This window comes from Mirounga angustirostris, unplaced genomic scaffold (assembly GCF_029215605.1).
Source record: "Mirounga angustirostris isolate CCGP_5_RB_7025 unplaced genomic scaffold, mMirAng1.0.hap1 SCAF_15, whole genome shotgun sequence".
In the NCBI taxonomy this organism is placed as follows: Eukaryota; Metazoa; Chordata; class Mammalia; order Carnivora; family Phocidae; genus Mirounga; species Mirounga angustirostris.
Window position 1 is genome coordinate 46,320,388 of NW_026991723.1, and position 25,962 is coordinate 46,346,349.

General features: G+C 42.5%; 1 protein-coding gene across 7 annotated transcripts in view; it reads left to right on the plus strand.

Moving 5' to 3' along the window:
• FOCAD (focadhesin) overlaps positions 1-25,962 on the plus strand; it is a 310,969-nt gene that overhangs the window by 279,007 nt on the left and 6,000 nt on the right. For 6 of the 7 annotated variants that reach the window (XM_064579209.1, XM_064579206.1, XM_045882481.2 and 3 more), the window contains 6 exons: positions 5,717-5,845; positions 8,009-8,124; positions 10,646-10,906; positions 11,687-11,776; positions 15,462-15,639; positions 17,673-17,770. In XM_064579209.1, coding sequence (XP_064435279.1) covers positions 5,717-5,845; positions 8,009-8,124; positions 10,646-10,906; positions 11,687-11,776; positions 15,462-15,639; positions 17,673-17,770 — 872 coding nt within the window. Of the gene's footprint in view, positions 1-5,716; positions 5,846-8,008; positions 8,125-10,645; positions 10,907-11,686; positions 11,777-12,466; positions 13,402-15,461; positions 15,640-17,672; positions 17,771-25,962 lie in introns of those variants that run through there. The other variant, XR_010407633.1, reaches the window with a different exon arrangement.

Genomic DNA, 25,962 nt, shown 5'->3' on the forward strand with positions numbered 1-25,962 from the left:
CAAATGCCCTTTGTTGTGTTAAGCTAATTCCATTCTGTTCCTAATTTTCTGAGTATTTTTATCATGAAAGGGTGTTGGATTTTATCAAAAGCTTTATGTGGCAATTGAAATTATCATGTGTTTTCCCCCCTTCATTCTATTAATGTAGTAAATTACATTGACTTATTTCTTAGTTGAATGTGACCTGCATTCCTAGGATAAATCTTGTGTGGTCGTCATGAATAATCCTTTAATATGATGTTAGATTCAGTTTACCAGGGATTTGTCGAGAGCTTTCATATCTATATTCATAACAAATATTGGTCTGTAGTTTTTTTTGTTTTGTTTTTAATTGTGGTGTCTTTGCTTTTGGCATCAGGTTAATGCTGGTCTCAAGAATGATTTAAATTATACAGTTGACCTTTGAAAACATGGGTTTGAAATGCACATGTCCACTTATGTGCCAAATTTTTCCATTAAATACAGTATAGTACTGTAAGTATAGTTTCTCTTTTCCATTGTTTTCTCTTCTGTAGCTTCACATACAAAATATGTATTAATCAACTGTTTATGTTATTGGTAAGGCTTTCAGTCCACCGTAGGCTATTAGTAGTTAAGTTTTGGGGGAGGGTCAAAAGTAATGTGCAGATTTTTTACTGCAAAGGGGATCAGCATCTCTAACCCCATGTTATTCAAGATTTAACTATATTCCCTCCTCTTCTGTTTTTTTTGGGGGGATGAAATTGAGGATTGATATTAATTCCTCTTTAATCGTTTCATAGAATTCACCTGGTCCTGGACTTTTCTTTGTTGGGAGGTTTTTGTTTCAGTCTCTTTCCTTGTCATAGGACTGTTTGTATTTTCTGTTTATTCTTGAATTAGTTTTAGTTACTTGTGTGTTTCTGGGATTTTGTTCATTTCACCTAGATTATCTAATTTGTTGGTACATGGTTTCTCATAGTTTTCTGTTATAATTCGTATCTGTCCTTACAGATACAAATCTTTTGGTAGAAATGTCTTCACTTTTATTTCTGATTTTAGTTATTTTCATCTTCCTTCCCAATCAGTATGACTTTTATTTCCTTTTCTTATCTTATTGCTTAAGCAATAAGTCCTTACTGCATAGGACTTTTTTTTTTTTTTTTTTTTTTTTTTTTTTTGAGAGCAAGAGCGAGCGAGAGAGCACTCATGATCAAGGGGGGAGAGGGGCCAAGGGAGAGGGAGAGAGAGAAATTAAGCACACTCCATGCTCAGCATGGAGCCTGACAGGGGGCTCAATCTCATGACCTTGAGATCATGGCCTGCTCCGAAATCAAGTGAGATTAACTGACGGAGCCACCCAGGTGCCCCTATTAATTCAGTTTTTAATTAGATACAGGCCTATACAGATTGTCTTTTTCTTCTTGAGTTTTGGCAGATTGTGTCTTTCAAAAAATTAGTCTGTTTCATTTATGTCATCAGATTTGTGGGCATATAAGTTATTTACACAGAGCCTCTGGCATTTCATCATTATAGTTGAGGTTCTCCTATCCCAGCACTGGTTCCTGCAGTGTGTTCTGCTCACGAGTCTCTGCACTGGTAAACCATTACACCCTCTATTCATCTGTCTGTTCCTTCAGTGACCAGGGCAGCAAATTGCCCTGTGTTCTTTCCTCTGTTGCAGAACCAAGAATTGTTGATTTTTTAGTCTGTTCAGCTTTTTACTTGTTATCAGGACAGAGTGGCGACTTTCAAGCTATTACATGCAGAACCGGAAACCAGAAGTCATTCTTTTTTTTTTTTATATAATTTTTTTAGTGGTAAAAAACACAACATAAAATTTACCATCTTAACAATTTTTAAGTATATGGTTCAGTAGTTTTACATATATTCACATTGTTGTAAAACCAATCTCCAGATGTTTTTCCTCATGCAAAACTGAAACTCTACCCATTAAATAATGCCTACCCTTTCTCCCACCCCATTACCCCTGGCAGCCATCATTCTGTTTTCTATTAATTTGACTACTTAAATACCTGATATAAATAGGTATACAACAAAGTATGTCTTGTTGTGACTGTGTTATTTCACTCAGCATAGTGTCTTCAAGATTCATTTATGTTGTAGCGTATGACAGGATTTCCTTTCCTTTTAATGTTGAATAATATTTCATATGTATATACATATGAAATATCCCTATCTATTGATTGATGTTTGGGTTGCTTCTACTTCTTGGCCATTGTGAATAGTACTGCTGTGAACAATGGTGTACAAACATCTCTTCAAGATTCTGCTTTCAATTCTTTGGAATATATGCTCAGGAATGGGATTTCTGGATCATATGGCAGTTCTATTTTTAGTTTTTTGAGGAGCCATCGTACCATTTTCCATAGCAGTTCTACCATTTTATAATCCCACCAACAGTACACAAGGGTTCCAGTTTCTCCACATTTTTACCAACACTTGTTGTTTATTTTCTTTTTCTTTCCTTTTTAAAAGAATAGTAGCTGTCCTAATGGATGTGAAATATTATCTCATTGTTTGATTTGCATTTCTCTACTGACTAGTGATGTTGAGCATCTTTTCAAATTATTATTGGTCCTTTGTGTATCATCTCTAGAAAAACTCTACCCCTGCTTCTCCCTCCCCATATGCAGCATCTGCTGATTCTGCTACTCTTCTGCTGATTTAACCTCTGCTTCTCCTCTTTCCCTATGCTTCTTCTTTCTGCAACGGTTTGTCCTTTTGCAGACTTTTCCCCAACTTCTGCTTCCCTGGCTTCCGCTGGCTTTTCTGCCTCAGCTTCTTCTTCTCCTGTGCTTCTCCTTTCTGCAGTGTTTGTCCTTTTGCCGATTCTGCCCCCACCTCAGCTTCCCCCTTGTTCAGTGCCTGCTCATTTTGCTACCTCTTCTGCCTCAGCTTCTCCCTTTTCCTGTGCTTCTCCTTTCTGCAGCTGTTGTTCCTTTTATGGATTCTGTCCCCACCTCAGCTTCCCCCTTGTTCAGTCCCTGCTGATCGTGCTGCCTCTTCTGCTTCATCTTCTCCCTTTTCCTGTGCTTCTTCTTTCTGCAGCTGTTGTTCCTTTCACTGGATCTGCCCCCACCTCTGCTTCCTCCTTGTTCAGTGCCTGCTGATCGTGTTGCCTCTTCTGCCTCAGCTTCTCCCTTTTCTTGTGCTTCTCCTTTCTGCAGCCGTTGTTCCTTTTTCAGATTCTGTCCCCACCTCAGCTTCCCCTTGGTCAGTCCCTGCTGATTCTGCTGCCTCTTCTGCCTCAGCTTCTCCTTTTGTGCTTCTCCTTTCTGCAGCTGCTGTTCCTTTTTCAGATTCTGTCCTGACCTCAGCTTCCCCTTGTTCAGTGCCTGCTGATCGTGTTGCCTCTTCTGGCTCAGCGTCGCCCTTTTCTTGTGCTTCTCCTTTCTGCAGCTGCTGTTCCTTTTTCAGATTCTGTCCCCACCTCAGCTTCCCCTAGTTCAGTGCCTGCTGATCGTGTTGCCTCTTCTGGCTCAGCTTCTCCCTTTTCTTGTGCTTCTCCTTTCTGCAGCTGCTGTTCCTTTTTCAGATTCTGTCCTGACCTCAGCTTCCCCTTGTTCAGTGCCTGCTGATCGTGTTGCCTCTTCTGGCTCAGCTTCGCCCTTTTCTTGTGCTTCTCCTTTCTGCAGCTGTTGTTCCTTTTTCAGATTCTGTCCTGACCTCAGCTTCCCCTTGTTCAGTACCTGCTGATCGTGTTGCCTCTTCTGGCTCAGCTTCTCCCTTTTCTTGTGCTTCTCCTTTCTGCAGCTGCTGTTCCTTTTTCAGATTCTGTCCTGACCTCAGCTTCCCCTTGTTCAGTGCCTGCTGATCGTGTTGCCTCTTCTGGCTCAGCGTCGCCCTTTTCTTGTGCTTCTCCTTTCTGCAGCTGCTGTTCCTTTTTCAGATTCTGTCCTGACCTCAGCTTCCCCCTTGTTCAGTCCCTGCTGATTCTGCTGCCTCTTCTGCCTCAGCTTCTCCTTTTGTGCTTCTCCTTTCTGCAGCTGCTGTTCCTTTTTCAGATTCTGTCCTGACCTCAGCTTCCCCTTGTTCAGTGCCTGCTGATCGTGTTGCCTCTTCTGGCTCAGCGTCGCCCTTTTCTTGTGCTTCTCCTTTCTGCAGCTGCTGTTCCTTTTTCAGATTCTGTCCTGACCTCAGCTTCCCCCTTGTTCAGTCCCTGCTGATTCTGCTGCCTCTTCTGCCTCAGCTTCTCCTTTTGTGCTTCTCCTTTCTGCAGCTGCTGTTCCTTTTTCAGATTCTGTCCTGACCTCAGCTTCCCCTTGTTCAGTGCCTGCTGATCGTGTTGCCTCTTCTGGCTCAGCGTCGCCCTTTTCTTGTGCTTCTCCTTTCTGCAGCTGCTGTTCCTTTTTCAGATTCTGTCCTGACCTCAGCTTCCCCTTGGTCAGTGCCTGCTGATCGTGTTGCCTCTTCTGGCTCAGCTTCGCCCTTTTCTTGTGCTTCTCCTTTCTGCAGCTGCTGTTCCTTTTTCAGATTCTGTCCTGACCTCAGCTTCCCCTTGTTCAGTGCCTGCTGATCGTGTTGCCTCTTCTGGCTCAGCGTCGCCCTTTTCTTGTGCTTCTCCTTTCTGCAGCTGCTGTTCCTTTTTCAGATTCTGTCCCCACCTCAGCTTCCCCTTGTTCAGTGCCTGCTGATCGTGTTGCCTCTTCTGCCTCAGCTTCTCCCTTTTCTTGTGCTTCTCCTTTCTGCAGCTGCTGTTCCTTTTTCAGATTCTGTCCCCACCTCAGCTTCCCCCCTTGTTCAGTCCCTGCTGATCGTGTTGCCTCTTCTGCCTCAGCTTCTTCTTCTCTTGCGCTTGTCCTTTCTGCAGCTGTTACTCCTTTTGCAGACTCCGCCCCTCCTTTGCTTCCTCCTCTTTCAGTGTCTGCTGATTCTTCTGCTTTCTGCTGGTCCTGCCCCTGCTTTTCCTTTTCCTACTGATGCTTTTTCTGAGTCTGTTGCTCTTTCTGCTAATGCTGATATCCCTTCTGCCACATATGTTGATCCAGCTCTTTTGCTTTTCCTTGCTGTTTTACTTTTTTACACATCATTTCTGGCTCCCTTTGAACTTCACTTTTACATGGCCCTCCGTGGCTACTCAAACCCTGACTGTGCCTTATGGCTCCCCTCGTAATTGCTCCAGCGTCTCATCATTTCCATTTCAAATTAGCCCCCTCCTGGGGAAAAAAAAAAAAAGATTCTGTTAAAGCCGTAGTCGTACATCACAGGTAGCTGGTTAGCCTGTGGGTTAGCTGTACCATTGGTGCTCACCCCGGGAGCGGTCAGCCACGGCCCAGGCTGCAGAGGGCAGGTGCTGAATCCCACGGACAGAGTGTGACCGCTGGGGGCCACAGGCACCGAGGGACTTGATGGTCGTTGGAAGGGACTGTGCCTGAGTGGGCAGTAATTCTCTCCTTTTCTGCAAGTGGATCGAGGAGGGAGGGAGGGAGAGAGAGAGAGTAATGAGGCAATAATGTAGTTAAGTTACAGTTTTTAGAAAGTTGAATGAAGTGTCTATAGGAGAGGTTGGAAGACAGGTAAGTAGAAATGTGGAGGCAAATAAGAAAGAGAAGAACAGAGGGAGCAAGCTTCTGTAACAGGTGGGGTTGAGGTGGAGAGCACAGACTTGAAGGCCTGACCGCAGTTGAAGGTGTGCTACCCAAGTCGTTTGGACCGGGAAGAAGCAACGTTGGCGTTTTCCCCTCACGGTGCTGCCAAGATGTTTCATTAATTTATTCATTCCTTTCTGTTGCAGGTCCTGAATCTGTGCCTCCTTCCCTTCTCAAAGTTGTGATGAAACCCATTGCAACGGTCGGAGAAAGCCACCAGTATCCTCCGGTGAACTGGGCCGCGCTCCTTTCTCCACTTATGAGGCTAAACTTTGGTAAAATATCAAGTGTTTTTCGGCCTTGAGACTCTGCCTTTAGGATGTGACCTGAATAGAAAAATAGATTCTGGGTCACTGTTGGTGGTGACTGGATAGACCTTTGGGATCTTGAGGTTTGTGTTCTGGGATGGAACAGCTGGGTTACTTCCACTGAGTCACTTTCTAGATCACTGAGGCTAAGGCGGAGGAGGTCTGAAGACATAGACCAGATGCACCCGTCAAACAGTACTTGACCGAAGGGTGCGTGTTGCTGTCTGTGTGGTGCAGGTCCCAGAACGCCTGGTTTGATGGTCGTCACACTGCATTGTCAGAGAGCTAGGGTTCAAGGAAGCACCTGTGGGAAGGTGCATTAGTTTTCTGTTGCTGCTCTAACACGTTACCACAGGTTTAGTGGCTTGAAGCGACGCAAATTTATCATCTTATAGTTCTGTCGATGAAAAGTCCAACATGGTTCTTGGCCAAGCTCAAGGTATCAGCAGAGCAGCATTCTTTCCTAGATGCCCCGAGGAGTGCTGTGGTCTCAGTGTTTTTGTCCCCCCGAAATTCATATGTTGAAATCCTAGTCCCTAGGGTGATGGTATTAGGAGGTGGGGCCTTTGGGAGGTGATTAGGTCATGAGTGTGGAGCCCTCAGGAATGACTGGTGCCCTCGTAAGAGAGGCCCCGGAGAGCTCCTTATCCCCTCCCACAATGTGAGCACACAGCCGGAGTTGGTAGTCCACAGCTGGGTAAAGGGTTCCACCCGAACCCAACCATACCGGCACCCTGATCCTGGACTTCCCGCTATCAGAACGATGAGAAGCAAATTTCTGTTGTTTATAAACCACCCGGTCTGGGATATTTTGTTAGAGCAGCCTGAGCAGACTAAGGCAGAGAGAATCCATTTCTTTCCCTTTTACAGCTTCTAGAGGCTGCCCGCATTCCTTGGCTTGTGCCCCCCCTTTCTTCATCTTCAAAGCCTGCAACAGAGAGCCAAAACCTTCTCACACTGTCTTCTTTCCGGTTCTCTACAACCAGGCAAGGCTTTCCACATTAAAGATTCATGTGATTAATGGGTCCATTTGAATAATCCAGGATAATCTCCCCATCTCAGTGGTCCTTAACCTTAATCACATCTGAGAAGTTCCTTTGCCAAGCAAGCTAACATAACATATTCACAGGTTCCAGGCATTAGGATGTAGGCATCTTTGAGGGCTGTGATTCTGTTTACCACAGATACTTTGTGATGAGAGACAGAGGGAATGCACATGTCTCATTCATCCACAGCAGCCTCTTTTATGGAATTAGCAGAGGCAAATTTAATCCCACGTACTTGCCCCCCCAACATGCACCTCAAGAAAAAGAGTGGGGAGAATAGTTTTTTTTAACAGTGCTATATTAACAGTGTGTGTGTGTATTTGCAGGGGGTGCTCTATTATTTACAGTAAGGTGCTCACTCACATAGGATATACAGAAAGATTTGTAAACCGTAATTTATGTACAATTGAAAGGATACTCAGAGATGATTTTGACTATACACAATTTTTCACTTAAATGCTTTCATTTGAACCTAATAATCTCTATAAGATACGATGTCACCATACCACGTTTCTGGAGATTTCATTTGAAAAGTATGTTCTCCTGAGCCTCCCCTGTTTTTGTGTGCTGTATTAAAAATGTTTGTGTTTTAGTAAAATTCCTTAGAAAAAAGAAGAAAAGGTCTGGTTGGGAAGATACGCCTGCTGATGGGGATCAGGCTACTAAAGAGACTGGATCACTAGAGAATGTGGCCACATTTTTAAGTCTTTTCAGATCTAAACAGATTTCTCTATGTGCTGAATGCATGGGGGGGGGGAGCCTTTCCCCTCCCCCAACAGAGACAGAGAGTTTATCCAGAATTTTCTCAAGTTTTTGAAAGTATTCGGTTCTTCAGATTTCTTAGGACATCCTAAGAGAGATTTCCTGAGCTAGATCACGGCCCTTGCCAGTTCTGAGACTTAGCGCTCTGCTGTCTGTGGGTACATTCTTTGCTTCACAGTGGAAAGATCACTTGAAGTATCTTTTGGTTCACTCAGGTTCTGTTAGTGGGAGAAGTCACACAAGCAGATGCTTTGATTTGAGACACAGAAGCCTGAAAATGAGTCCGAGAAACAGCTGTATTATCCATATTCTTCTCTTGCAGGAGAAGAGATACAGCAGCTCTGCCTTGAAATTGCCACGACACAGGCACCATCATCCCAGAATGCAGCTGCGCTCTTGGGACTGTGGGTGACACCACCGCTGGTCCACGGCCTCAGCGTATGTAGCCTTTACGGGTGTTGGGCAACAGGCAGATATGCTTCTCTTGGGCGAGAGGAGCGTTCATTTGGGAGTATGTTCTCAAAGTCAAGAGTGGGCAGATGTGCTTTTGTAAAACCTGGGGGCTTGGCAGTAGCTGGCCGGCAGACGGAGAGATTGTGTGATTCAGAACTCTGCCCTCGCTGTCGGCGTTCATGCTTTCAGCTCCCGTTGATTACGAGAAAGGAAGAGGATGGTCAGAGACATTAAAGTTCTTTCTCCAGATCATACAGCTAGAAAATTGTGGAGTTACTGAAACCTAGGCTTATTTATATGATATACATTCTGTTGGTTCAGTAGGTATTAAGAGAACAGCAAATCCGTATAGAAAAGGCAGCAATTCAGGTGGGCCTTGAAGGCTTGGAAGGGTTTTATTGGGCGTTAAGTTAGAGGCACTGGGAGGATATAGGTGGGAGGGGTGGGTGAAGAGAGTAGAACATCTCTGCTAGGGTGTTTGGCTTGAGCAGGGCGCTGAGGAAGAAGTGACCCAGCCCAGTGTCTATGGTAGAGAGAAGGAGCCAGCACCTTCCAGGGTATAGGCTAAGGCTAAGTAGGAAAAATGGGCTAAGATTGTTTAAAAATATGAAATTAGCAAACTGTATAATTTTGAATATATTCCAAGCTAGGACCTCCCCCCACCAAAAAAAAGACACCCGCATTCCATGATTCCTTAGAGGTTTACCAATTGATTATAAATTAAATGATCTCGTTGTTACTCTTCAGGAGGCTTTAATTCCTTGAGAACAGTGCAAAGTTCTCATACTAGTTCCTTAGTCTTTTAACTTGAGTTCCTATCCTGTTTTGTTTTTTTTTTTTCTTTTAAGCTCTGCTACATATTCCGATGCTCTTTAATTGAAGGGGGACATCACTGAGGGCTGTGTCCTCTGTGTCAACAATTATCATGAGCTGCCTGCTCCAAGCACCTCCCATCTAGCTGCCAGTACCCAGTACTTGCTAGGTACTTGCGACTTGTAAGCACTCAGTGAGCACTTTCAGACATCAGACTGAATCTCTCTTCAATTCTGACCGATTTTTTTTTTTACAACCTTGAGTTATAATTTATATTCCATAAATTATGGCTGTGTTAAGTGTACAATTTGATGAGTTTCAGTACATTTATACATTTTCATCCATCACCAATAATATTTCCATCACCCCCAAAAAGTTGCATTATGCCAATGTGGAGACAATCCCCACTCCTAGTCTCAGACCCAGGCTACCTCTGATTGGCTTTTTGTCTCTATAAATTTTCCTTTTTTTAGAGGACTTTCCTATAAATTTCAATTTCATATAAGCTTTAGAAATTCTTTAGAAAGGAATCATACAATATGATTCCTTTCATGCCCAGCTTATTTCACTCTTGAGAAGTAGATTTTTTTGTTTCCATTTTACAGGTTGATAAACTGAGGCACATTGCAATTAAACAAAGTTTATATTGCTAATAAACAGGAGTGAGTCCGGCTGACTCCAAAGTCTATGTCCAAGCCACTGTTCTATGAACCCCTCCTACCTTTTGAGTCAGGTATACTTCGAACAGCCTGTTTTGTTTACCTCAAAAATCTTTCTAGAATTTAGTTATCCTTACACTTCCCTTTTAGATCTGTTACTTTTTTTTTTGCATTTGTCTGTGATTGTGGACTTTTCTTATTACCTACGTTAATGGACAAATTAAGTTTGTGAATTCATTTTCTTAATTATGTACCTTCTTATGTACAAAAAAGATCAGGAATGGCATGTTCTTTCCAATGAACCGTTCGGCTAACTCCTGCAACCATGCTGCTATTTTTATGAAATTTACTGGGCTTTGTCGGGTTTTGTTTTTTTTTTTTTTAGACCTACTTCTTTTGGACTCGCTGCTCCTTTAGTAGCATACTTATGTTGCAGCCTCCTCTCTTAATGTGTCTGGCACAGAGCTATTTCGAACCGTGCCCCTTTTCAGCTCTCATGACCTCCAGGAAGCCATGGTCATGTCCACAAGTTCAGCTGCTCTTCTGTGGTCAGAAGTGGTCCTGGCATGCCAGTTCTTTTTATTTCCTTATGCTTCCCAGAAGAGGAAATTAATAATATCAGATATTCTGGTGAGTCGATTTCCTGCAGATGAGCCTTTCATCTTCAGGATTTTTTTTTCTTGCCAGAGAATGTGACCTTTTAAGACTGAATAGGAATTGTCATGTACGTTGAGAAGCAGCATATTATTCCCCTCCCTGAAAAGATCCACAGCTTCAGCTGGGTAGTTCACAGATGGATTGGCAGCTACCGTATATACACATGAGTCACCCTGGATCACAAGTCCCTGCAGCGGCAGCCAACATTGCATGCATTGGTGACCCGCTGGACCATGAGGCTGGGGGAAATGAGGGGCAAGGAAGTAACTTGAACCTTTCTTCTCTCATTCTACCCTCAAACACAGTGATGACCTCGAGGTTTTGAGCCCTGCGGACCCAGACTTGCCTGTTTCTGACCTCTTTTGCTTTGCTTCCAGTTGAATATCAAGAAATACCTCCTGGTGTCTACACCTCTGTGGATAAAACATGTCTCTGAGGAACAGATCCTGGGCTTTGTTGAAAATGTAATGGTGGCAGTTTTTAAAGCAGCTTCCCCACTTCCCCATCCTGAGTTATGCACGAGTGCCTTACAGGGGCTGAGCCAGGCCATGAAACTGCCCAGCCCTACCCACCACCTCTGGAGTCTGCTCTCTGAAGCTACTGGGAAAATTTTTGACCTTCTGCCAAATAAGATTCGGGTGAGGAACAAAAATATTTACATTCCTGACAATTTATGTTTGGGACTTTTGAAAGCCCTTTTGGCAAAGCAGGGAGGTGTATGTTTTAAGAATGTGGTGGGTAGGCTAGGAAGAAATAACCACATTTTTTCACTAAGAATGGGTTTGCTTCCAAGATCTAAATTGAGGTTGAATATTTAGAACCAAGGTTTTGAGGAAGCTTAGATGCAGGTTAACCAATGCTACACCAGGAAATATGCTCTTGGGCCTCTTCTCAAATGCAGAAGACAAACAAGCTCAGAAGTGCTTCCACGTTACACCTGGAAACTCTTTGGGCACATTGTCCAGTATTTTACTTACATCAAGTGACGTAATCCTAGCCTTTCCCCTCCCCCAACAGATTCCTGAATTGTAGTTTTACAAAGAAATTAAAAGAATCTGTTTGGAATGATGGATTCTGATAAGAGGGGAAAAAGTACAGCCACACAAATAAACAAGTACAGCCAAACAAATAAAATAATAGGAAAGACGGTTTTTGTTTTTTTTTAAAGTAAGCTCTGTGCCCAGCGTGGGGCTTGAACTCATGATCCTGAGATCAAGGGTCATCTGCTCTACCGACTGAGCCAGCCAGGTGCCCCAGAAAGATGTTTTTTTAAAAATGATAACATATATTTGGTTTGGTTAAAATCTCATAAGCTGCTGTTCATGGAGAGAAGTAAAGCTAATAATTCGTCAGAACACGGAGAATGTATCTGTTATGTTACATTGTATTTTGACGTGCTTGTGATTTTTCTTTACCAGAGAAATGATCTAGAGCTGTATGTCAGTATAGCAAAATGCCTCTCAGAAATGACAGATGATGAAGCCAATCGGGTTGCCCAGATTACTGAGGTAAGACCATATCTATATATTTATTTCCATTATTGACGTGGGAGTTACAGTTGAAGAGGTGACTACAGTATCCTTTTGACTGAAGCTAGTTTTGCTTTATATTTGTTAGTGGATAATTTGAGGAAACTCTCTGTTACTGTGGGGTCTCGTGTTCAGGCTAGTGGTATGGATGGATAGATGGATGAACAACTTTTTAACCTAATTCCACTTTGTCAAGAACATTTGAGTGTCACCTGTGGGCAAACATAAGTACAGGACAACATCTTCAATACAAAACCCGTAAGAATGGGAATATTCTGGCTGAAGAACTTTCTGGTGCATGGAAGGCATAAATAAATAGTTTTGTTCTTTTTTTTTTTTTTTTTTTTTTTTAAGATTTTATTTATTTATTTGAGAGAGAGAGCACATGAGAGGGGGGAGGGTCAGAGGGAGAAGCAGACTCCCCGCCGAGCAGGGAGCCCGATGCAGGACTCGATCCAGGGACTCCAGGATCATGACCTGAGCCGAAGGCAGTCGCCTAACCAACTGCGCCACCCAGGCGCCCAGTAGTTTTGTTATTAAATTTATTTTCTTTCACCTGGTACTTATCCTTTTGTAATGAAGAAAAGTGGCTATTTGAAAAACAAACACTATTAGCCCAGACACAAGATAATTAACAAGTACTCCCGCCCCCCCCCTTTTTTTTTTAAGATTTTATTGATTTGTCAGAGACAGAGAACACAAGCAGGGGGAGCGGCAGGCAGAGGGAGAAGCAGACTCCCACTGAGCAGGGAGCCCGATGTGGGACTCGATCCCAGGACCCTTCACCGACAGAGGCAGACGCTTCACCGACAGAGCCACCCAGGCGTCCCAACAAGTACTTCTTATATCCACACCCAAAGGATGAAGGAGTAACATACGAGTAAAGTTGCACATTTAGCTAGTATAATACATGTCTTGTTAGATTTGAATTGCCTATAGATAGTGAATGATGTTTTTTAGTATAAGTATATCCCAGTGGACATACTTCTACAAATGGCAACCCTACATACCAGATAATAGAAAAGGTCTAGAGAAATGTGAGCCCTCACCCAGCTGGTGAACCTCTTACCATTTATTTCACCTGATGACAGGTTTGCCTATTCAGTTGAATCCTTGAATTTCGGCATCGTGTAGCAGTGATTCTCAAAATGTGTTCCCTGGACCAGCAGCATAAGCATGGCGACTGATTAGGAATGAAAATTCTGGAGTCCCACTTCAGGTCTACTGAGTCAGAGGTGGGGCCCAGGATCTGTGTTTTAACAGTCCCTCCAGATGATTGTGCTGCATCCTGAGGTTTGAGAACCCCTATTAGAGTATTTGGAATATCAGCATTTTGGAGATTAGTTTGTTTTAAGCAAAGACAAGCAGGCTAAGGAAATGCTTAAGAGAATGGACTGTAGAGCCTCACTGCTGGGGTTTGAAATCCAGCTCTGTAATTTACTAGTAATGTGACCCTGGTTACGTTTCATAATCTCTCTCTGCCTCAGTTTCCTTATCTATAAAAGGGAGATATTAGCACCTACCGCCAGAGCTGTTTTGAGAGTTACAATGACTTAATCCATGGTAAATTCTTGGAAAAGTACCTGACGTAAGGCTAGTACTCAGTAAGTATTTATTATCCTAATGATCATATTCCTGTAATTTATTATATCCTATTATTAGTATTATATTCATGTAATATAGTTGGAAGTATTGCATATAATTCCCTTCGTTGTACCTGCAGCTGAAGGTTGCTGGGTTACTCACCTGGGTTCTTAAAGTACCAGTTAGAACATTTTCGCTAGAACTTACTGAAGAGTGTTCTTATGTCCCCAAAAGAGTTAGTGCGTTTTACTGAGTCTTTTCTAGAAACAATAAGGTAGTGTAGGGTTCATACTCCCTGAGTTTCAGTTCTTAATCTGCCACCTCAAGCCATGTGACCTTAAGCAAGTTACTTAACCTCTGTGCTTCCGACTATCATCTACAAAGGAAGGATGGTGGTAGTGATCTGCATAGGGTGGTGTGAAAATTCAGTGGTTCACACAGGGCTTCTCACACTTTCTGGTGTCAGGACTACTTTAGAGTCTTAAAAATTGTTGAGGGTTCCAAAAGACTTTAATTTAAATGAGTCATAGCTTTCAGTATTTACCATATTAGAACTTGAAACTGGGAAATTTAAAAAATATTTACTTAAAAGTAGTAATAAGCCCATTGCATCTTAACACAAAGAAGAAAAATTTTTGAAAACAAAATAAATAATGAGAAAAGTGGCATTGTTTTCCATTTTTTGCCAATCTCTTTAATGTCTGGCTTAAAGGAAGTCTCTTTAATGTTGGATTCTCAGAGCTGCCGCTTCAGTCAGTCTGCTGTGATGTTATTTTGGTGAAGTATGTGGGGAAGATCCAGCCTCATACAAGTATGTCCGTAGAAAAGGGAAGAGTGTGTTGATAGTTTCAGATAATTATGGATATCTTTTTTAAAAATTTTTTTTGATGTTGCAACAGAACTCAACAAATGGTGCTTCCTTCAGAGTAGTTGCAGTATGTGCAGTCTGAGTCCCTATCAGTGAACTTCACATAGTCTGTTGTATTAAAATCCATTGGTCCAACTTGCGCTCTGGGTCTGATATCACAAAATCATTTGGAAAATACCAACTCACTGACTTTTGAAAATCTTCCAAATGTTGATGCATTTCATTATACAATGCAAAACACCACATTTGTTGAAATCATCAGAGAAGTCTTTTATGTATTGGGAAGCTGCCAACTCATAGTAGCAAATACAAATTTTCCAAAACTTTAATTTTTCGCTTGAAAGCTCAGATTTTATCATTGGCAACAAATACTGTCAAGTATTTCCTTGAAGTGACAGTCTCACTTTCTTTTAGTTAAAAAAAAAAAAAGTCTGTCAAATACTCAGTTTGAATAACCATCATTTGTCCATCAATCATCCTTCCAACTAAATGGTGTTCCATAAAAAGTGACTATTTCAGCTCACAACCCAGACTTACAAGTGTTTTTCCTCGAGACAACCGTAATACTTGGTTCTGCAGCAGAAGTCCTTTATGCATGCTTGCCATTTTACCATCCCTGCTGTTAAAAAGATGCGTACTTGAGGGTGAAGGTTTAATGAAACTAATAATTTTTATTGTTTATAAGGGTATTTTAAATAAAAGTCATTTTAAAAAATTGCAAGTAGCTGTGAAAAATATAGTGACTCTTACTGTGGTTTTTGGGCAATTGTGAATATAGCTTGACCTCACACACCCTCTAAAAGGGTCTTGGGGTCCCTCGGAGGTCTGTGTACCGCACTTTGCGAACTGCCGAATTAATACATGTTAAGTGCTTAGAATGGTGCCTGGTACATAAGTACTGTGTTTTTTAGTTATCATCATCGTATCATCATCATTATTATTATTTGTGTGTTTGTACAAAATATCATCACCAGTTAGCCCCTGAAATCCCTGATGGTTTTTAGGAGAGAACAGAAGGTGACATTATAACCCTCTGTCTGTATGTACATTTTAAAATACAGCACACAGGCATATGGGTCACGTGCTGCAGGAAATGAACGGTTTTAGCATTTAATCCACTTTCAACTCACCCTTTCTGTTTTGTCCTTGCCCCGAGGTTTTATAATGACTTCAGCTAATTTAATAGTAACCGAACAATTTGCTTTTTTCCAGAGCAACCTAGAAAAGGCTGCCTTTGTCAGACTGTACTTGGTCTCTCAAGGACGATTCCCCTTGATGGGCTTGATGGACATCCTCAGCGTCGCTGTTCGGCACCGGGAAAAAGACACGGTAGCCTGGATGGTGGTGCACAGCCTGTACCAGGCACGGATTGTAAGCCACGCCAACACTGGTAAGGCCAGCCTGGGGGGGCCAGCAGGAACAGAAAGACCTGCCTGCCGTCCCTCTTAACCTGTAACTGGTTCCTCAACTTAAAAACGGGGTTAGTGCTACTTGACCCAGGAGAGCTCTTGTTACCCCAAACGAGGAGCACCTTAAATGAAAAGATCAGTTACAACTCATGACCTCCACCCTGGAGATGGAACTGGATCCTGTGGGTGATTTTTACATTGTCTTTAGCTCTCCAGGCCCTCGAGTCTATAAACGAGTGTATCGGGTTGATTCTGCCTGCTTCCGTTTCCCAACTAGGATGTCAGTCGATTTGTCTGACGTTTTCAGGAAAATGACTTTTAGGTGGTTACTTAACAAACAGAGAAAAAGAGGAAAACAATGACAACGAAATTAAATTGTTATTCTATAGAAGAACTGCTCAGGGGGGTGAGGGGAATAAAATCGGGGCACCCTCACTACATCCTCAAGCCAGAAGCTCTAGGCCTGTAGCTCTGCTAATGAATCATACGGTGGAACTTTTAGACTATCGTAGACCTTTATTCTTGAGTAATAATGGGCTACCCCATTTCTCCTCCCGTGCCTTTGGTCACATTGCTTATAGTATACCTACAGTTCTGAATGGCACCTAGCTTCAATCAGGCATGGTGGGGAAGCCCTAGGGACCCCAGGCAAATTACTTTTATTTCTGGATTTTTTTGTATCTTCCTCATCTCTTGTATCTTGAAGGTGTTTGTGTTTCTGTTTTTTAAGATTTTACTTATTTATTTGACAGACAGAGACACAGCGAGAGAGGGAACACAAGCAGGGGGAGTGGGAGAGGGAGAAGCAGGCTTCTCGCTGAGTAGGGAGCCCGATGCGGGGCTCGATCCCAGGACCCCGGGATCATGACCTGAGCTGAAGGCAGACGCTTAACGACTGAGCCACCCAGGCACCCCACATCTTGAAGGTTTTGAGAGAAAACTGGCAGACATAATTATAATAACCTTTTTGAGACCAGATAGGAAATTTTGATTTATTCTCCTCTTTGACAGTTGACATTGTTGTCTCATCTTTGCATCAATGCCTGCCTGGTGAAAAATGAACCTGTGATGAAAAACTAGATTTTTTTACTCTAAATCAAAAGTGTATTTATCAGGGAGAAATCTAGTAGGTATTCCCAAGGAAGCGGGAAGATACGTGAAGTAAACTGAAATTTGATATTGCCTTTGGTTTTAACTAGCTGGCCTCCCAGTTTAGTTCCTGTTTTCCTCTGACTCACTAAAATTTGACAGCTTTCTCAAGTAGGCTTTACTGTGCTGGGAATCTCTTTTTTTTTTTTTTTTTAAGATTATTTATTTACTTGACAGAGATTCAACGAGAGAGGGAACACAAGCAGGGGGAGTGGGAGAGGGAGAAGCAGGCTTCGCTTGGAGCAGGGAGCCTGATGTGGGGCTTGATCTCAGGAGGCTGGGATCATGACCTGAGCCGAAGGCAGATGCTTAATGACTGAGCCACCCAGGCGCCCCAAGGAATCCTCATTTTTAAAAAATAAAAAAGGGAGAATATTTATGCTGATGTTTGTTCTCCAGTTACTGTATAATAGCCGGTTTTTATTTTTCTTCTCATGTCTTTGGGATAGGTTTTTCTCTTTGATTTGGGCATAAAATGGGAACATTGAAGTAAAAGAAGACCATAAAAACAACCAGTTATCCAAGATTCAACATCACTGGCTAGCTGGCATGTCAGATTTCTCCTAGTGTGTTTAATGTTGAGAGAGAAATTCCAATAAGTGCATTGTATCACTAGCGGGTGCATAGTTTTGAAGAGTAAATTACCTTTTGAAAATAAAAGCAAAACTACAGTCATCTGATAAGAATAGCGTCAAAGAGCTCTCACCCGCAAAATCACAGGTCTCAGGGGTGGCAAGAGGATTTGAAACTGCTTCGTGCGATCCTCCGCAGGTGTTCCGCTTTAGTTATGGTGGCTGGTACTGATCTGTTGTACATCTCATAGCAAAACCATGGTCTGGTAAGAAAACATCCCTTTTTGTTTCAGGTGTGTTGAAGAGAATGGAATGGCTCCTGGAATTGATGGGTTACATCAGAAATATTGTGTACCAGTCAACATCTGTTCAGAACGTGGCTCTCGATGAGGTACAATCCAGAGGAGTCATTTGTGGCTCCTTTAAAATGTAGAACTTAACGTTTGCTCTCCCAAAAGACAAAAAAGTTGCTGCTTGCCCTTCCCCCCCACCCTTCCTTTTACGTTTGGGTAACGCTGGTGATAACTCTCTGACGTCACAAGGAAATGGATGTTCGTGCCTGGCTCTTGGAGACACCCAGGGCTGCCCTTAGAAAAATATTTTCAACAGAGTAAGTGCCTTGAAAGGCGGCACACAAAGGGCACTAGCCGATGCGGGAACCCAGGGTTCTGTGTACTTGGGTTTGACCCCACAGAGGAGATGAGGTACAGGGCTCCGGCCTCTGCACTGGCCCAGAGAGTGTCTTCAAATGTCTGGTTTGACGGGGTTCCTGAAGTGTATGCAAGTAACCTGTGTTTGCATCAATACTTACGTGCATGAGAGGCGTAAAATGATGTGTGACCCCCAAAAGGTTAACAACTGATACTGGGTAAATTAAAATAGCAAAAGGTTAATAAATAAAAGGAAGATAGCACTTTCCCACTCTTCTTATTTTCTTGACTTTGCTGCCAACTGTGTACTTTTTAGTAGTAGAATTTTTCTGTAGGCATGTTGCACAGGTATCCTGTTTACTGTGTGAGTGGAATTTGTATAACCTGGGATGTTGTTTGAAATTCTGACCTGCTTTTCTGAAGAGTTGCATATATTTTTGAAATTTTATCGAGTGAGATTGTGAATTTTAAGAAATTAAGGACTACTTTTTAAACATTTTTTTTAACTAGCAGAATCTGTCATCCTTTTCTTCTGATCTCCTAAGTTTTTGTTAACTTTCTGTTTTCTTATGAAAATCTTTTAAAACTTAGAAAATACAGATAAGCAGAAAGAAGTGTAATTTGAATCACAGTAATCCAACAACTCAGAGGGGCCCCTTGTTACCACCATTTCTATAAGAGTGTAGATTAGTCTAAACTCTGAATGGATGGATGGATGGATTGAATGATTGATTTTATTTTTTTTAAATTTTATTTATTTATTTGACCGAGAGAGATACAGCAAGAGAGGGAACACAAGCAGGGGGTGTGGGAGAGGGAGAAGCAGGCTGCCCGCCAAGCAGGGAGCCCGATGTGGTACTCGATCCCAGGACCTTGGGATCACGACCTGAGCCGAAGGCAGACGCTTAACGACTGAGCCACCCAGGCGCCCCTGATTGATTGATTTTAAAGATTTTATTTATTGACAGAGACCGTGAGAGAGGGAACACAAGCAGGGGGAGTGGGAGAGGGAGAAGCAGGCTTCCCGCCGAGCAGGGAGCCCAATGTGGGGCTCGATCCCAGGACCCTGGGACCATGGCCTGAGCCGAAGGCAGACACTTAATGACTGAGCCACCCAGGCGCCCCTGAATGGATATATTTAAAATGCATGTGGAGACATATAGGCTGAGAAGGTGGCAGAATATGAGGACCCTAAGCCCACCTCATCCCATAGATACAACTAGATAACACTCATGTCAGTGTAAATAACACAGGAAATGACCCGAAGGCTGGCAGAACAAACTCCTCAACTAAAAGTAGAAAAGATGCCACATCAAAGAGGGTAGGAAGGGCGGAGACACGCTGGGGAGCTAAATGGACCACGGGTGTGGAGAAGGGGAAGAAGAAGGCTAGCACATTGGGGAGCCCACGTGGGGAAGATGAATCTCCATAATATTTGGCTTTGAAAACTAGAGGGGGTGAACTTTAGTGAGTTCTTACAACCAGCAGGACTTAAAGCCTGCAACGTTAAAAATCAGCAGGTTGGGTTCTGGGAGAACCTGGCCATTGAGAGGAAACTGAGTCCCTGCCCTTAAAGAGACAGCACAAGAAACAGCGTAGAAGGAGCACTTTGAAAAATGCCTGGGGCATAAGGAGGAAGAGTTACTCATCTCAGAGCCTCTCCTGGAGGGGTAGTATTCACAAGGAGTCTCCTTCAGGACCAAAGGAGCTAGTAGGTGCCATTTCCCTCCCCTGCCCCCCCAGCATAAACACGTGGCCACCTGAAACCACCTGCAGAAGCCAGTTTAGTGCCCACATTTGCTACCTAACTTGCTTATACTACTCCCTGCCTCCCCACTCCACCACCACCACCCCCCCAGCTCTGGGGATTTGCCCACCCCAGTTGGCCGTGCCTCAGTCCATGTGCTGTGGATCCCCTCCCCCAGAAAACCTCAAATTTTGCTGACCATGCACTTTGTGGGGCCTCGGCAATGGTGGTGGCAGCAAGTACTCTCTTGTGAAAGATGGGCACACACCTTGCTAAAACTCTGTGCCTGCCTACCCACTCTTTGCAGATCCACATGGGCTGGCCCTATGGTGATGGTAGGTCTTTCACAGCAAACCTGAGTCCACGTTGGTAAAAGTGCATGCCCTACCCTTGTATGCTTTGCGGATTGGCCCAGCCACTGTGGTCCCAGAGGTAGCAGCACGTGCCCTCTCCCCAGGTGCAAACCTTGAGGGCTCTGCACATCTCATGCCCGAGCACATTGCAGATCCGCCTCCTCCAATGTGCTCTTGGCCAAAGCCCATTCAAACTGAAGCCACAAGCCTGGAAAAGTGTGCTCGCGGCCTGGACAGGGACCAACACCACTCCAAAGTGATTCCTGCCCTGGGGAGAGAGAAAGATAAACACCACACTGGTCAGACTGTGGCCCCCGCAATGGGCTGGGGACAGACAGTTCTTCTGATTGTGGGCCCTGCCCACCGATGAAGGCTTCTCAGGGGACAGCACAGGGAAAGTGCTCTGCAGTTTGATGCCATTGCATCTCTGCTGAACACCTGACCCAACTCAACATCTGCAAACACTCTGACTCAACTCAAGCACAAGGCAGCACCAGACTGGCCCACTAACAACATAGGAGGTGCCCCCGAAGTGCCAGGTTCTGGTTAAACGGGAAAGTGCGCTGCAGAGCACTACAGGACCTCTTCTTCGTAAGGCCACTACTTTCAAGAGCAGGAGACAGAGCTGACTTTCAGACACAGAGAGTTAGACAAAACGAGGAGACAGGGGAATATGTCCCAAATGAAAGAATAAGACAAAACCACAGCAAGAGGCCTGGGCGCCTGGGTGGCTCAGTTGGTTAAGCGACTGCCTTCGGCTCAGGTCATGATCCTGGAGTCCCGGGATCGAGTCCCGCATCGGGCTCCCTGCTCGGCGGGGAGTCTGCTTCTCCCTCTGACCCTCCCCCCTCTCATGTGCTCTCTCTCTCTCATTCTCTCTGTCTCAAATAAATAAATAAAAATCTTAAAAAAAAAAAAAAAACTACAGCAAGAGTCCTAAGCAAAATGGAGATAAATAATATGCCTGATAGAGAATTTAAAGTAATGATTGTAAAGATACTCACTGGACTTAAGAAAAGAGTGGAGGACATCGGTGACACCCTTAAAGAGATAAAGAAGAATCAATCACAGCTGAAAAGCACAATAAATGAAATTAAAAATACCTTAGATAGAATAAATAGCAGAGTACAGGAAGCAGAAGAATGAATCAGCAACCTGGATGACAGAGTAATGTAAAATAATCAAGCTGAGCAGGAGAGGGGAAAAAAAGTATGCAAAATGAGAATGGACTTAGGGATCTCAGCCACTCCATCAAGCATAATAACATTTGCATTATAGGGATCCCAGAAGAAGAAGAAAGAGAAAAGTGAGTATAAACTTTAATTGAAGAAATAATAGAAAACTTCCCGCATCTGGGGAAGGAAACAGAAATTCAGATACGGGAGGCACAAAGATCTCCCAACAAAATCAGTCCAAGGAGGTCCAACCAAGACACATACTAATTAAAATGGCAAAAAGTAGTGATAGAGACTTTTAAAAAGCATCAAGAGAAAAGAAGACCACACAAGAGAAACCCCACAGGCTATCAGATTTTTCAGCAGAAACTTTACAGACCAGAAGAGAGTGGCATGATATTCAAAGTGCTAAAAGGGAAAAATCTGCAGCCAAGAATACTCTATCCAGCAAGGCTATCCATCCAGCAAGGCTATCATTCTGAATAGAAGGAGAGATAAAGAGTTCCCCAGATAAACAAAACTTAAAGGAATTCATGACCACTAAGCCAGCCCTACAAGAAATGTTAAAGGGGACACTTTGAGTGGAAAGGAAAAACCCTAAGTAAGAATAAGAAAATTAGGAAGCATAAAAGCAGTAAAAATAAATATATATGTAAAAAATAGGCAGGGAATTCACAAAATAAAAGGATGTAAAGTATGACACCATAGACCTAAAATGTGGCAAGGGAGGAGTAAAGAATGGGTTCAAACTTAAGTAACCATTAACTTAATAGAGACTGCTATATGTAGAAGATGTTATATACAACCCTAATGGTAACCACAAATCAAAAACCAGTAATAGATATGCAAAAAGTAAAGAAAAAGGATTCCAAGTATAACACTAAAAAAAGCCATCTTGGGCGCCTGGGTGGCTCAGTCGTTAAGTGTCTGCCTTTGGCTCAGGTCATGATCCCAGGGTCCTGGGATCGAGTCCCACATCGGGTTCCCTGCTCGGCGGGAAGCCTGCTTCTCCCTCTCCCACTCCCCCTGCTTGTGTTCCTGCTCTCACTATCTCTCTCTCTGTCAAATAAATAAATAAAATCTTAAAAAAAAAATAAAATAAAAAGAAAGCCATCTTATGGTGAGAGAAGAGAGCAAAGGAAGAAAGGAACAGAGAAAAACTACAAAAACAACATAAAGCAAGTAACAAATGGCAATAAATACATACCTATCAGTAATAATTTTGAATGTGAATGGACTAAATGCTCCAATCAGAAGACATGGCATGACAGAATAGATTAACAAACAAACAACACCCATCTATATGCTGCCTACAAGAGACTCATTTCAGACTTAAAGACACCTGCAGATTGAAAATGAGGGGATTGGGGCGCCTGGGTGGCTCAGTCGTTAAGCGTCTGCCTTCGGCTCAGGTCATGATCCCAGGGTCCTGGGATCGAGCCCCGCGTCGGGCTCCCTGCTCGGCGGGGAGCCTGCTTCTCCCTCTGCCACTCCCCCTGCTTGTGTTCCTTCTCTCGCTGTGACTCTCTCTGTCAAATAAATAAATAAAATCTTTAAAAAAAAAAAAAGAAAGTGAGGGGATGGAGAAGTATTTATCATGCAAAGGGAGGTGAAAAGAAAACTGGGGTAATAATACTTATATAGGACAAAATAGACTTTAAAAGAAAGACTGTAACAAGAGACAAAGAAGGACACTATATAAGCATAAAGGGTACAATCCAACAAGAAGATACAACAATTGTTAACTATTTATGCACCCAACATGGGAGCACTCAAATACATAAAACAGTTAATAATAAACATAAAGGAAATAATCAACAGTAATACAATAATAGGGGACTTTAACATCACCCCACTTAACATCCATGGGCAGATCATCCAAATAGAAAATCAACAAGGAAACAGTGGCTTTGAATGACACACTGGACCAGATGGATTTAACAGACATATTCAGAACATTCCATCCTAAAACAGCAGAATACACATTCTTTTCAAGTGCACATGGAACATTCTCCAGAACAGATCACAAAAGAAGGCCACAAAACAAGTCTCAATAAATGCAAAAAAAAAACTGAAGTCATACCAGACTGATTACCAGCAATGAAATTGAATCAGTAATCAAAAAATTCCCAACAGACAAAAGTCCAGGAGCAGACGGCTTCACAGGTGAATTCTAGCAAACATTTAAAGAAGAGTTAATACCTATTCTTCTCAAACTTTTTCAAAAAAAAAGAAGGAAAACTTCCAAATTCATTCTATGAGACCAACATTATCCTGACACCAAAACCAGACAAGAGACACCACAAAAAGAGACTACAGGCCAATCTCTCTGATGAACATAGATGTAAAGATCCTCAACAAAAATATTAGCAAACCAAATCCAGCAATACATTTAAAAAATCATTCACCACAATCAAGTGGGATTTATCCTAGGGTACAACGTTGGTTCAGTATTTGCAAATCAAACAACGTGATACATCACATCAGTAAGAGAAAGGATAAAAACCATACGATCCTTTCAATAGATGCAGACAAAGCATTTGACAAAATAGAACACCCGTTCATGGTAAAAAACTTTTATGAAATGGGTTTAGAGGGGACATACCTCGACATAATAAAGCCACATGTAAAAAACCCACAGCTAACATCATACTCGGGGGAAAAACTGAGAGCTTTTCCCCTAAAGTCAGGAACAAGACAAGGTTGTCCACTCTCACCACTTTTATTCAACATAGTACTGGAAGTCCTAGCCACCGCAGTCAGACAACAAAAAGGAAAGGCATCCAAATTGGTAAGGAAGAAGTACAACTACACTCTGCAGATGACATGATACTGTATATAGAACACCTAAAAGACTCTGCCAAAAAACTGCTAAAACTAATAAGTGAATTCAGTAAGGTTGCAGGATACAAAATCAGTGTACGGAAATCTGTTGCATTTCTATACACTAATAATGAAGCAGCAGAAAGAGAAATTAAGAAACAATCCCATTTGCAATTGCACCAAAGATAATAAAATACCTAGGAATAAACTTAACCAAGGAGATGAAAGACTTGTACGCTGAAAACTGTAAAACATTGTTGAAAGAAAATGAAGATGACACAAAGAAATGGAAAGACAGTTCAAGCTCATGGATTGGAAGAACAAATATTGTTAAAATGTCTATGCTACCTAAAGCAGTCTACAGATTTAATGCAATCCCTATCATAATACCAACAGCAGTTTTTACAGAACTAGAACAAACAATCCTAACATTTGTTTAGAACCACAAAAGACCCTGCATAGCCAAAGCAGTCTTGGAAAAGAAAAACAAAACTGGAGGCATCACATTTTCAGACTTCAAGCTCTATTACAAAGCTGTAATTACAAAACAGTATGGTACTGGCATGAAAATAGACACATAGATCAATGGAACAGAATAGAAAGCCCAGAAATAAACCCACAATTATATGGTCAATTAATCTGCAACAAAGGAGGCAAGAATATACAATGGGAAAAAGACAGTCTCTTCAACAAATGGTGTTGGGAAAACTGGATAGCAACATGCAAAAGGATGAAGATGGTCCACTTTCTTACACACAAAAATAAATTCAAAAATGGATTAAGGACCTAAATGTGAGACCTGAAACCACTAAAATCCTAGAAGAGAGCACAGACAGTAATTTCTCTCACATCAGCCATAGCATCATCTTTTTAGATGTCTCCTGAGGCAAGGGAAACAGAAGCAAAAATAAACTATTGGGACTATATCAAAATAAAAAGCTTCTGCACAGCAAAGGAAACAACAAAACTAATGGACAACCTACTGAAAGGGAGAACATATTTGCAAATGACATATCTGATAAAAGGTTGGTGTCCAAAATATATAAAGAACTTCTACAACTCAACAACAAAAAAACCCCCCAGACAATTCAAGTAAAAAATGGGCAGAAAACATAAACTGACATTTCTTCAAAGAAGACACATGGATGGCCAACAGACACATGAAAAGATGCTCAGTATCACTCATCATCAGGGAAATGCAAATCAAACCCACAATGTGATATCACCTCACACCTGTGAGAATGGCTAAAATCAAAAACTCAAGAAACAACAAATGGTGAGGATGTGAAGAAAAAGGAACCCTTAAGCACTCTTAGTGGGAATGCAAACTGGTGTAGCCACTGTGGAGGATGGCATGGAGTATCCTCAAAAAGTTAAAAATAGAACTACCCAGGGGCGCCTGGGTGGCTCAGTCGTTAAGCGTCTGCCTTCGGCTCAGGTCATGATCCCAGGGTCCTGGGATCGAGCCCCGCATCGGGCTCCCTGCTCCGTGGGAAGCCTGCTTCTCCCTCTCCCACTCCCCCTGTGTTCCTGCTCTCTCTCTCTCTCTGTGAAATAAATAAATAAAATCTTAAAAAAAAAAAAATAGAACTACCCTATGATCCAGTAATTGCATCACTGGGTATTTACCCAAAGATTTACAAAAACACTAATTCAGAGGGATATATGCACTCCTATGTTTAAAGCAGCATTATCAACAATAGCCAAAGTATGGAAGCAATGCAGGTGTCCATTGATAGGTGAATGGAAAAAAAAGAGATGAGATACACACACACACACACACACAGATATTATTCAGCCATAAAAAAGAATGAAGTCTTGCCATTTGCAACGAC